We start from the raw sequence: 13,492 nt of genomic DNA on the forward strand, positions 1-13,492 counted from the left end.
GGTTTGTGTAGAGTTTTTAAATGAGTTGTGTTAGTTGTGATTTGTATGGATGGCAATGGAGACAAAATGATGTATGTTAAAGGGCAGCTATGATGAGAATCATCTTTTGGAAGCTGTTTGGACAGAAATGTGTGAAGATAGAGTGTGTCCACAGTCATATTGGAGTGAGAGAAACACAATAAGCCTCTTTTTTTTTATTAATTTTTTTTATTTCCTGACGTTAAAATAGGATCCAAATCCCTCTCATTTTGAGGCCGACCGCAACGTGATGTAGGAGTGCGGTTTCCCCACCCACCGAATTGATTGATAGCCACGCATAAACATGTCTCCGTAGTAACGCGTATAATCATATCAACAAGACAGGACGTGGGCAAAGCACCTGGGTTCAAAAGATCTGTTCAGGTCTCTGTGATCATCAATCATCATCAAATGTGATCAAGAATGAGTTTTACAACTTAATTTTTTTTTTTTAAATCAGTGCATGTTTATGATTAATTACAGCGATTTTACCTTCTTTACTTTATCACCACAGCAGCATGTCAGTCATATCACACATTAAAGTGACTTTTATATCAAATAGTGGTGTACGCAACAGTATCTGGACTTGCTGCATTACAGACACCAATATTTTAACAATTTATAAAAAATTAATCACTTTCTGGCCATCAGATATTAGGCATGGATATACAGTTGAAGTCAGAATTATTAGCCCCCCTTTGAATTATTATAATTTTTTTAAAAATATTTCCCAAATGATGTTTAACAAAGCAAAGAAATTTTCACAGCATGTCTGATAATATTTTTTATCTCTGATAATATTTGTTTTATTTCGGCTAGAATAAAAGCTGTTTTTAATTTTTTTGAATCCATTTTAAGGTCAAAGTTATTAGCCCCTATAAGCTATATTTCTTTTTGATAGTCTACAGAACAAACCATCATTATACAATAACTTGCCTAATTACCCTAACCTGCCTAGTTAACCTAATTAACCTAGTTAAGCCTTTAAATGTCACTGTAAGCTGTTTAGAAGTGTCTTGATAAATATTTAATAAAATATTATTTACTGTTATCATGGCAAAGATTAAATCAGTTATTAGAAATGAGTTATTAAAACTATTATGTTTAGAAATGTGTTAATCTTTTCTCCGTTAAACAGAAATTGAAAAAGTAAACGAGGGCTAATAATTCAGGGGGGCTCAGATTTCTGACTTTAACTGTATATATTGTGATCGTGACTTTTGAAAGTATTACATCGCCTTGTAAATGATTATTATTACCATTATAACCAGAAGCCGCTTCGCATGAGTATGAAAGGTATGATGAAAAACAGCAAAAAAAAAAATAATAATCCAACATGTTATTCTTACATACAGTAAAATGTAATTGAGCAGAACTGTTTTAATTTATCCGAGCAGCATTTCCAACTCATCTGCAAACCTATAAAGACTCGACTCCTCACTCATTTTTTTGTCATGTCTCATTAGGTTTTTTGCCCTTTGTCTTACAGCGCTATAAGTATAACGTTAAATCTGGCTAGTAAAAAAAAATAATAATTCAAGATTATACATGATATATTTATTACAACCAACGTGTTTCTACACAGTTCTTGGCTTTAGTTATCCGGAATAGGTTGGAACAGCTGTAATGAGCCCAATTGAAAATCCTGGATATCAAACATGTTTGATCGAGGAAGCTCCGATGTGTGTTTTAGATGATCATGCGGTGCGATTCTATCTGTAAACGGCTCACATTATCAGATCATCTGTGCAGAGAATTGGAACGGAATCGAAGGTCTCAACAAGCTTTCATCTCCGATTCTCAGGAAGTGAAAATCTCAGTAGTATCTGGATGCAGCCTTTACGATGCAAGCTGACATTGCATCACTCAGCGACGCAATGTCAGACACAGTGCACTCAAATGGAGTGAGTGACGTCACTGTGAGGGGTAGGGTTAGGGGTGGGGTTAGGCGAGCCCATTAAAAAGCTTTGGATGCAGCTCAGATTGCACTGCACCAGGTCTGCATCCAGACCCATCGCAAAAATCTGGCATAAATCGTGCTAAAACTCCTGTAGTCTGAGCCTGGCTTTAAAGCTTCAGAGATTATGAATGAATGTGTCAGAGGAACACCTGTTGTTTTTGTTTGTCATGCGCCCCTAGCAACAAGAGCAGCATTTCTGTGGGGACTAGTCGTGTGTGATTCTCAATCTTTATTCAACTTTACATTTTTCAAAAGGTCAACAAATGTATGACGCCTGTATTTTAAAAAATAATTTAATATTTGAAATTGTGTTGTGTGTTGCTTGGCCTCAGAGTACTTTTAAGAAATGCAGGCCACTCAAGCGGTGTGAGATAAATCAAAACGATGACTCCAACTCTTCACAAATACCGTAATCTCTTCAGAAATCTTCTAGGATGACTTGCTGGAGCATGTTGAGGATATTTCTGTCAGGGTTTGCTTTGTCAGGTTTTTGCACAATCATTTAGTTGTTTCAGTGTGAAGATATATGTAGATAAAACAAACTGGGCCCTGTATTCACACAAAAAAATATCTTCACACTAAGAGAACGTCTCTCATAACTCTTAAAATCTGTTCACGAAGGAATAGAAAGGTCTTGAATTCAAAACTGTCCCTTTAAGAAAACAGATTTCTGTCATTTACACACGCCCTTCACTTGTCACAAACCTGTTTGAGGTTATTTTTTTTTTCTGTTAAACACCAAAGAAAATGTTGAAAAGCTTTAGCTATTCTCATCCATAGTTTTTGTATTTCCTTCTATGGAAGTCAATAGTTACCGTTTTCTAACATTCTTCAAAATATCTTATTATGTGTTCAAGAAAAAAGGAAACTTAAAGGGTATGGAACAGCTTGAGTAAATGGTGAGCTAAATTTCATTTTTGGGTGAACTATTGCTTTAAGTTAAGAGTTAAGGGCGAGGTTTACCTAATGTCAGCATGCTTATTTACTATTCACAAAGTGAATGGCTCATAGTGGAGGGGAGGGGCTTCAGTCAGTGATTTATTCATAGAATATTGCAGAGCACGATTATCAAAGAGCATAGAATCACCAAGAGGTGACAGTCTGTTGCTATTTGGAAAACTGCCGCTAGTGTCACGCGGCAGCCATTTTGGATTGAAAATTCTGGTCTGCTTGTTAAGTGTGACATCACGCGAAGCCATAGATATATACACTAGATATCACACAGGGACCCTGAGCATGCGTCAATAGCGCCACCTTATTTGCTGATTGGCTTCTTCATTCGCCATACTGACATTTACATTTTTCCCCTTTCAAAAGTATACGAGTGACACGTCTTGTATATTATATAGGCTGCGTCCGAAACGGCATACTTCCATACTATAGAGTACGCTAAAATCAATATGTGAGCCGAGTAGTATGTACGAATTCATAGAATTCGAAAATCAGTATGCGAGAAGTACCCGGATGACCTACTACTTCCGGCAAGATTCTGAAGTGCACATCCCATGATGCCCCATGAGAGAATTCATGAATGGGAGTGAAGCGACGCAGGTAGGTCACGTGACCATGACAAAATGGCGGATATAGTACGTCCGAATTCCATTAATACTTCTCACTTTCATACTGTATAGAACATAATGTTCTAATGGCTGAGTAGTATGTTTAAATTTAAATGCAGTACCTACTTAGTAGGCGGTTTCAGTCGCAGCCATAGTCTTTGATGTTATGAGGCTGTATTCAAATAAAGTTTAAAAATAAACGTTCCACACTACTACTATATTTTTCGGTTGACTACATTTGTCTGTTGACATCAAGTACATTATCTTGGTATTAAGAGATCTTATTGTTTTGAGATATTTCAGTGCACTACTTAAGCTTTTTATACTACAAATAGTGTAAATAGTGCAATTTGGGGCGACTTTGATATTATCATTCCAGCACCTTCTATAATGGTAAATGTGGTCGCACTAATGACAGGTACTGTTTGTTAATTTATTTCACTAATTTGGCAACCATTAAATGTCGTCTTTGAAACAGTCAAAGAACTAATAAAAAAAGTGGTATATTTGAGATGACTCTAAACTTATACTCCATGGTTGAGTGTGTAAGTGTATATGTCATTTTAGATGCAACTATAGATTTGTCTGTCCTCTTCAGTACTCCTAAGATTTCACAGATTTACAAGCTTTTTTTTTTTTTTTTTTATGTCTTAAGAAGGTTTTGTGAATACAGGTTTTAGTTATGTAACTGAAGTATGGAAGGAACGGCAGTTCAAATTGTGCTGTCAAACCACTGAAAGGCCTGTTGAAACATCGTTGGTCCCTTTATTCATTCATTAAGTGTCAGACATCCCTTGCCAGAATCAGTAAATACAAGAACAGGGTCATTTGATGAGTGTGTTCTGTAAAAATTGCACCATTCCAATGCTTTTTCAAATGATAAATGAGATGTGTTGTTATTAAAGGGATAGCTCACCCAAAAATCAAAACTGTCATCATTTACTCAACCTTCGAGTTTCATTCTACTGTTGAACACTAAAGAAGATATTTCAAAAAATGTTCAACTTTCATAGTAATTGTTTTTCCTACAATGGAAGTCAATGGTTACTGGTTTTCAGCTTTCTGTAGAATATGTTCAACAGAAAAAAAGAAAGCAAGGTTTGTAACCATTTGAGGGAGAGTAAACAGTAAATATTTGGTGAACTATCCCTTTAAGACACTCATTATTCAATAATCTCCTGCCCTTCAATATAATTACGCTGTACAAATATATTATCTAATTCATTTCCCTGACCAAAACCTGTGCACGGCTCCTTCAGGAAGATCTGTAAATGATTTAGAGTTCTTTTGCTCTTAAAATAAAGGAAATTCACATTAATTACACAAAGCTTGTCCTTTTTTCCCCAACAGCTTCCAAAAATACACATAATGGTGTGAAGTTTTAGTTGTTTTTAAAGTGCCCCGAGTTTTCTCTCCACAAGATCAGCCGTGAGGTTCTGTTTGCAGTCTCGCAGAGCTTGAATGAGATCTTCCACTCGAGCGTTCTCCTTCTTGATCTTCATCCACTGTCTGATGAGCTCTCTGACCTGCTCCTCCAGATTACGGTCGTGCTTCTCCTGGATTCCCTCCAGCTGCGTCTGCTGAAGCCCCAGCTTTCTTGCAACGGAGGGCCACTTTCTACCCAGCTGCTCAACCACTACTTCAGTTGCCGCGTCGATTCTCTCTATAAAGAGACACAGAAAGCGTTTGAATTGAATGTTGGTTGGTTCTACCCCAGCCTATTGTCCTTATTCTATAAGTGTGCTATTTTTAGAACTTCCAAATCAGTTGCCTATGAGAAATGACTAGGGATAAAAAAAATGGTCAAGCTACTTCTACAACAAACAAGTGTGTTCATGACTATACATAAAAAGGAGCATAACATAATGAGAAATATCAGTTTCCAACATTAAGCAGCATAATGAGCTGTTTTAACTTCAAAAAGCAATGGAAGTGAAGACTCCAATGTGAAGACTCCAATGGCTGTGCTCACTCGTACGTTGAGAATAAGGTCAATATAGAGTATCGGAACTGTTGAACTTGCACCCCTATGTAGCTTATCGCTCTCCTAGATCAGCTGCTTCGAGTGCCTAATGTAAAGCATAAGTATGATGATAATGCCAAATTATGGAATACCTTGCCTCTACATTACACCCCATTCACACGGTGTGTCTGTCAACGCTTCCCATTTACTTTGAATGGGAGACGTCAGGCGTTGCTGAACTGCATTGTAGATCCAGTTCACGGAAGTGTCAGCCAATCAGATCGCTGTATCCAAATACACCAGCTCAGTCAGTAGCCGATTGCTGACTAAAGGCTGATTTATACTTCTGCATCAAGCGCATGCGAATGCTACGGCAAAGGCGTAGGCTGTGTCCACAAGTAGGCCGCGCCGTAGCCTATACGTGCGCTTGACGCAGAAGTATAATCAGCCTATAGCCCTCACCGTTGCTGATGTGCACCTCTGAAAAAATGTAACTAAACGTCGTAACGATGCGTAGTGCAAGCTCTGTGATTGGTCTGCTTGGAAGCGCTGACGAGTGTGGGCAGAACCGAGACCCGCACGAGTCCGTTGGAGCGAGTTTTTACAAGTGTGGAGTCCCGTGAAGGAGCTCCAGATGAAAAGTTTTGTTTTGTGTTTACCTTATGATTAAAGTTGTTGCACGTCCGCCGGTTCCTGCATCAAAATGGGCTAGTTTGAACCACTTGTACATTAAGGAAGCGTTCAGAAAAAACAAAACCCCAGCGAAAAAACTCGACACAGAGGGACATAGGCACCTCACTGCCAACTAGCGTTTTGGAATTGTTATTGCAGAGCAACAGAAACAGCACGCAGAAGTATAAATGCACAGCTACGCGTGTTGCATGTGCTGTGGGTCACGCCGATTACTTGACGCAGAAGTATAAACCAGGCCTAATTTCACTGCTATGACAATCACATCAGCCCCAACTTCAGACATGCCCTCTGCCAAGCGTTGACGCTGAAGCCCCGTGTGAATCGGGCATTAAGCCTGGTTTATACTTGACTTGTTTGCTTGAGTGTGCGCGGCGAATGTGACGTCATCGCAGAGTTTGCTGGTGTTCGCGTTGCGACATGATTACGGCCGGTAGAGTGCATGATTTTTTTTGGAGACTCGAGCGAACAGTGCACGCGGTGGCATGTTTGATTTGAGTTGAATATGAAACACTCTGAAGAGATTTTGTCTGTAACAGGTACGACTGTACAGACATCTTTATGATCCGTGATCAAAGAAATAAACTAATGATCAATAATTCTTGGCTAGAAAATGCAGCAGCCATGGGAAAGAAGAAAGTTTTTGTTAAAAGGTTTGGAAAAACCAAAACAGGTCATGGCAAAAGTGGAGACACAGGTACACAATTACAGAATATGTTTTTCCACCAATCATAGGTTTAACACTGATTTATAAATTGCAATTTTGATTTTAAATCGATTTGATTTTATAATGAAGTCAGAATTATTTCTTTGATAACTGGGAAGGAGTATTTAAACTTATCGGTTTACAATATACTGATGCCCTGTTTCTCTAGGTTTTATTGGTGATTATGGTCAGGAATGTTGGACCATTACTGCCTTTTTAGCATAAGTAGAGGACAGAAACTAGCCTGACAGTAATGTGTGAACTGTATAGCAGGCTAAATCTAAAAAAAAAAAAATAAAATCTGTATTTTTAGTAAGTGTACTTTTTTTTTGCTTCGATTCTTGCCCTAATAAAAATATATTTGTAGAGCAACTCATGTTCTCTTGTTATTAATATTTTAATTAACTTAAGTAGGTAAAACTGTCCGAGATATGAACAAAAGCAAGTGATGCATTTTTGATTAAAAAAATCTTGTATGGTTGAAAAAATCCTTGTAATCATTAAAATAATTTATAAAAATAATGAAAATAATTAGTTAAATAATATTGAATGATATTAATGATATGACGTAGTTCCGGAAACTTCTTACTTCTCCGTTTATCTGTATGATTTTACAGTGGGTTTCTTTTGACCGTCCCCTGCCGTTTTAAAGACAACGGCGAACGCGGCAAGTATAAAAGCCTCGTCCATTTCGCGAGGTGTGCGTGCAGTCAGCGAAGGTGCGTGATACGGTGCCAGGCGAAAGTATAAATCCAGCTTTAGGCAGGCAGCTTTATTAGCTATGTTTCCATCCAGAGTTCCAGCAAAACTGGAATATCGCATAAAAGACGTGCGAATAAAGCATTGTTTTCATCTAAAGAGAACAAAATCGTCATTTCCTGATTAACTGGCGCCAAATATCAACAGTAAAAACGGAATTTGCTGCGGGAGGAGAAGCTGCGTGAATCTTTTTTAATAAATGACTTGAGCCTCAGAAGAGGATACCGTCACGCAATGAACGCTTAGTGGCATTTGAAGGCATCAGATGTGGAGCACAGACACTCTTGACTATTCTGGAGGTCATTAATAATATTATAACACGAATACTGAAATGATTAAGGCGCTTTAGAATGACCAAAACAACATTTCAGATGTTTTACAATGTGCTGCTGATTTGTCCACTCACAAACATTTTTACCATCACATGATCTCTTATAACAAAATCACATGACTTATTTTAATGCGCATACTGGAATTTGTTCGGTAAAAGTGTTTCCATCATTTTTTTTACATCTTTTCTTATCGTATAAAAAGTTTATCCTACTCAACCCTACATTTTTATGCGTATTTTCAAAATGTATGCGAATCTTGGCATTTCCACCAACCATTTTTTATGCGCATATCCAAAATGTGCATAAAAATGGGTGGATGGAAAGATAGGTATTGTCTTTGTTCAATCTCAAAAAACAACCCTTTTTTCTTCTTGGCCTTTGACACCTGATTTGACATTTGTTTAAGAGGGTTTATGTATGTGTTAGGGGCAGGACATGCCAAGCTGACCGCAAACAACTAGCACTGATGAAACCCAACTGTGTTGTCGCCTAGTGTCGGCTCACATCCAGACCAAATAGCTGCCCATGAACACACCAAACCGACTAAAACGAGAATGTGTGTATTTTTTCCCCAATTTCTGTTTAACAGAAAGATTTCTTTTCAATACATTTCTAAACATAATAGTTTCAATAACTGATTTATTTTATCTTTGTCATGATGACAGTAAATGATATTTGACTAAATGTATTTTTCAAGATACTAGTATTCAGCTTGAAGTGACATTTAAAGCCTTGATAAGGGTAATAAGGCACATTACTGTATAAGAGTGGTTTGTTTTGTAGACAATCAGAAAAAAAATATTGCTTAAGGGGGCTGATAATACTGACCTTAAAATGGTTTAAAACAAAACTGCTTTCATCCTAGCAAAAATAAGAGTTTAAAAAAAAAATAATAATAATATAGGACATACTGTGAACATCATTTGGGAAATATTTGAAAAAACCTTCACTTCTTTAAACTCTATTTGACTTTCTTTCCCCTGCTGAACACAAAAATAATATATTTTTTAGAAAGTTGGAAACCGGTAACCACTGACTTTCATAGTATTTGTTTCCCTACTATGGAAGTCAATGATTACAGGTTTTCAGCTTTCTTCAAAATACCTTCATTAGTCTTCAACAGAAAAATGAAACCAATGAAATTTTTACAGTATGTCTGATAATATTTATTTTTCTGGAGAAAGTCTTATTTGTTTTATTTCAGCTAGAGTAAAAGCAGTTTTTCATTTTTTAACCATCGTTATACAGTAACTTTCCTAATTACCCTAACCTGCCTAGTTAACCTAATTAAGCTTTTAAATGTCTTGATAAGCTGTATAGAAGTGTCTTGAAAAATATCTAGTCAAATATTATTTACTGTCATCATGGCAAAGATAAAATAAATCAGTTATTAGAAATGAGTTATTAAAACTATTATGTTTAGAAATGTGTTGAAAAAAAATCTCTCCATTAAACAGAAACTGGGGGAAGAAATTTTGTAGTTTAATTGTAATAATCTTATTTGAATTGAAATGTATAATCTATTTCTAAAGATGTTTGGTGAGCAGCACTCTTATTATAATGAATATAAAACCGTTTTGTTTAAATGCACCAACATATACTGTCAATATTCAGAAGAATGGATAAAAATATTCATTTTCAAACAGTGTGTGTGTGTGTGTGTGCGTGTGTGTGTGTGCATGTGTTTTGGGGAGGAGTTTAAGGGTTTGTCTAGAAAATGATAAGAGCACACATACACATTCTTTAGGGAGTATTTAAACGTGCACATTGCAGTTTCTTCATGCTTGTAATCTCTTGTCAGTTTCTTTTGTCGTGAAACACAAAGAGATAAGGTGCTGTGCATTTCTTTGAGATTTGCTGGTGCTCACAAGATGTACCTTCCGGAAATTCCTTCAGTTTGCTGCTGCTGCTGTTGTGGCAGTTTAGAACCGCACAGCTTAGCCCTGCATTAATTTTTACTTTATTAATTCAAAAATAATTTGGTTTCAACTTTGATTAGTTAGAAAAAAAATAATCGTGCAAATATATTAGTTTGTTCATTGTAAAGACAGGCATCATGTCAAAATGTATAAACATTTAGCCAAAACAAATTGCTATATTGTAATACATTCATGTAGTTTCAATGTTTTGTTAGATTATTTAATCTGTTGAGCACAAAAAATATATATATATTTAGAGAAATTTTGAAAACAGGTAACCATTGAAATCCACAGAATGAGAGAAAATGACGAAAGTCAACCAGTTTCCAACATTTTTCAAAATATCTTCTTTTGTGTTCAACAGATCAACTAGTTGGTTTAGAAAAAGTGGTGGGAGAGTATATGATAACAGAATTCTTAAAAGTACAATTTATAACCAAAATGACACTGATATGAACCATTTGAATTGAACCACTTCATTCATTTGGGTTTCTTTGTGTACTTTTTGATTTGTCAAAGTCTTAGTTAAATGTAATGTACAGTTTTTATGATTAACCTCAATTTACAAGACTTTAAACGGTCAACTTGTTTCAGGTGATGCAATATAAGAAACCCTGTCGTTGGGATAATGCGTATATAATCCATAATTATTAGTGAATAGGTTATAAGTTACTAATATAACTTACTCATCTAAATGAGTAAATGTTGTTGACACGGCTTGCCACAAAGCATTTCACATATTCGTGACAAGACGGAAGCAGAGAGTAAACCACCTCAGTGGAAAAACGTGACAAAAAAACAACAGAATACACAGAATTGTCGTTTAAATGTGGCTTACTCTGACTTTAAACTGTTTCATCCAGATTTACAGTAATTTATAAGGTTAAACATAAAAATATCGAACTACGTTAAGTGGAAACTACACTACACCTGACTGACAGACATAAGACATAATGAATTACAAGTGTTAAGTGTACAAACCTCGCTCTTTCGCATCCAGTCCACAAGCCGGGCTTCCTGTCGTTTGCCTGTCATAATCGTCTATTTTTTCAATAAGAACTCTCTGACCGACTTTGTCCAGAAGTTCTCGTAAAAGCTCCGTGTTTTCGGGCCCAATTGCAGTTTTTTCGATCAAGCACTCGAAGAGTTCAATCCCGGTGTTTATTCTCTCTAGTCTTTTCTTGCCGATGTCTGTGCACAAAAACTTTAATTTGGCCACGTTATCATCTGTAAGCTTGTCGGAAATTTCTAGCAACATCGCTCTGAATCCTCTCTTGTCCATGTTTGAATGCTAACACAGCACTGCCGCTCAATTCATCTCCGCTTTCGCTTTCTACTCTGGGTTTGAAGTTTAGCGAGGACTCATGAAATCCCCTCCCTCTCTCTCTCTCTCTCCTGCGTACTGAAGACCCCAGCTGCTCTGCTCTGGAGGATGTTCTGCTAGAGACCAAAACGACACAATGTGTTTCGCTTTTCTTTTTTGATGTCTAATAAATCGTTTGCTATGCGGTGTCCGATTCGTGATTCAGAACGGTTCTTCTGAATCACTTTATCGGATTCAACAGCTGAACATAAGTAGGATAATCTGAGCAATTTGCATTGAGCTAGTCTTAAAAAGCGCAGTAATAGTCCAAAACAACAGACGCCATTAATAATAGACGTCACTATTAAAATCATTACAAACCATACAACATTAACCATTAAAACACAGGTGGGACCACAGCTCTGCACAGTTTAGCTTTAACCCTAATTAAACACACTTGATCAAACTAATTGAGTCCTCCAGGCTTGTTTGAATTGTGTTGAAGCAGTATTGGAACTCAAATGTGCAAGGTTGCGGCCCTCTAGGAACTCAGTAGGAAAAGCAGTACATTTTAATAGTTCTTTGTGTGTTTGGGACAAATTTCATTAGGAATTATTAGTTTTAACATGCCACCATATCAGTCAAAAAATGAGGCCTACCAACCCTACTGAAAAAAACAGCTTAAACCAGCCTAGGCTGGTTGGCTGGTTTTAGCTGGTTGACCAGCCTGGTTTTAGAGGGGTTTTGGCCATTTCCAGGCTGGTTTCCAGCCCTTTCCAGCCTGGTCTTAGAAAGCTGGAAAATGACCAGCTAAAACCAGCTTGACCAGCCTAGCCAGGCTGGGAGCCCAGCCAAAACCAGCTATGTCCAGCTTAAACCAGGCTGGTCAAGCTGGTTTTAGCTGGTCATTTTCCAGCCTGACCAGCTAGGACCAGGCTGGAAATGGCCAAAACCCCTCTAAAACCAGGCTGGTCAACCAGCCAAAACCAGCCAACCAGCCTAGGCTGGTTTAAGCTGGATTTTTCAGCAGGGAAAATATACATAAATATTTTACATTATTAACAGTTAAATCATTATAACTTTTGTTTTCTATTATATATAACTCACCTTTTATTCATTCAGCGTGAACCATGTTTTTTGTAATGATTAAACTCTGTGAAATCAAAGTTTACCAAGTTTTTTTTTTGTTTTGCTAGCTCACATTAGTACGTTTACATGGACACCAAATCAGATTTTATTACGATTAAGACAATACTCTGATTAAGCGTTTACCATGTAAACAGCAATTTTTGGTTAATTTAATCTGATCAAGGTCATAATTGAACTAAAAAGAAATCAGATTAAGTCATGAGGAGTATGCCTATTTTAGTCGCATTAATGAAGTGCAGTACTGACATGTAAACACCGCATTCAAACTATTACCATCGTGTAGGACTTTTCGCTTCATTTTTGCAGCAGGATATTTCATACACACACAGCTATGCACCTACCGAGTCAGTGAAAGACCACAGACACACACACTGCGAAATGCAGACTTTTTTTTCCCCATTCGGCGTGCGGTATCAAATTCCTTTAAAACAGCACTCTTCCATCAGTTCTTGCATCATACTCGCATCCAATCCTTCCGTTTATCACAGGAGGCATGAATGAAATGTTCTTGAATGAAAGTGAAAGTGCCAAACTGCAGTTAAAGCCGAAAAATTTAAAACTCAAAATTACATGAAACTCCGGAGGAAATGTGGATGTTGTGGTGACAATGACGTTAATCGAATTATGTGCTATAACATGTAAAACGGGGTCATGAAAGGAACAGTCAAGAAGCAACTCATTTAAACACCTTAATCATATTATTGCTTCATTCAGATTAATGCAAATAAGTCGATTACTGATGTCCATGTAAACATAGTCACTGTTATTCTTTTGGTAAATAATTAATCTGTGCAGGGTAATCCACTAAAAATTTATGTAAAAATATTTTTAAAAATTGCTTCCGCATTTGGAGTGCCAGTTCTTCTGTCAAAAAGTAAAATAACAACTTCCTGGACCAGGAACATTATATTTATGTAAAGAAAATGTTCCTTACTATCCTATAGTCAACATCTGATGTAGATCAAAATCACCTTTCATCAAAGTTGTCCAAAAATGATTGAATGATACCCACTCTTGTCCTAGGATTTCCCATTATAGTGACCAATCTTCCACTACTAATTGCTTATTATACGATATATTTCTTCCCCTTTTCCACATCAATACATCATCTGCATATAAGGCTACTTAAATTAG

The 13,492-nt window shown here is 36.8% G+C and overlaps 1 protein-coding gene across 1 annotated transcript; it reads right to left on the minus strand.

Moving 5' to 3' along the window:
* Window positions 1-4,282: 4,282 nt before the first annotated feature.
* On the minus strand, window positions 4,283-11,438 carry fadd (Fas (tnfrsf6)-associated via death domain). Its single transcript, XM_056462968.1, has 2 exons — window positions 10,888-11,438; window positions 4,283-5,200 (listed from the first exon to the last, which is right to left on the minus strand). Exons 1-2 carry the CDS (start codon window positions 11,186-11,188, stop codon window positions 4,929-4,931), a joined length of 573 nt encoding a protein of 190 aa, XP_056318943.1. The 5' UTR covers window positions 11,189-11,438; the 3' UTR covers window positions 4,283-4,928.
* Between the last annotated feature and the right edge of the window lie 2,054 nt (window positions 11,439-13,492).

The sequence above is a fragment of the Danio aesculapii genome, chromosome 7 (assembly GCF_903798145.1).
Source record: "Danio aesculapii chromosome 7, fDanAes4.1, whole genome shotgun sequence".
In the NCBI taxonomy this organism is placed as follows: Eukaryota; Metazoa; Chordata; class Actinopteri; order Cypriniformes; family Danionidae; genus Danio; species Danio aesculapii.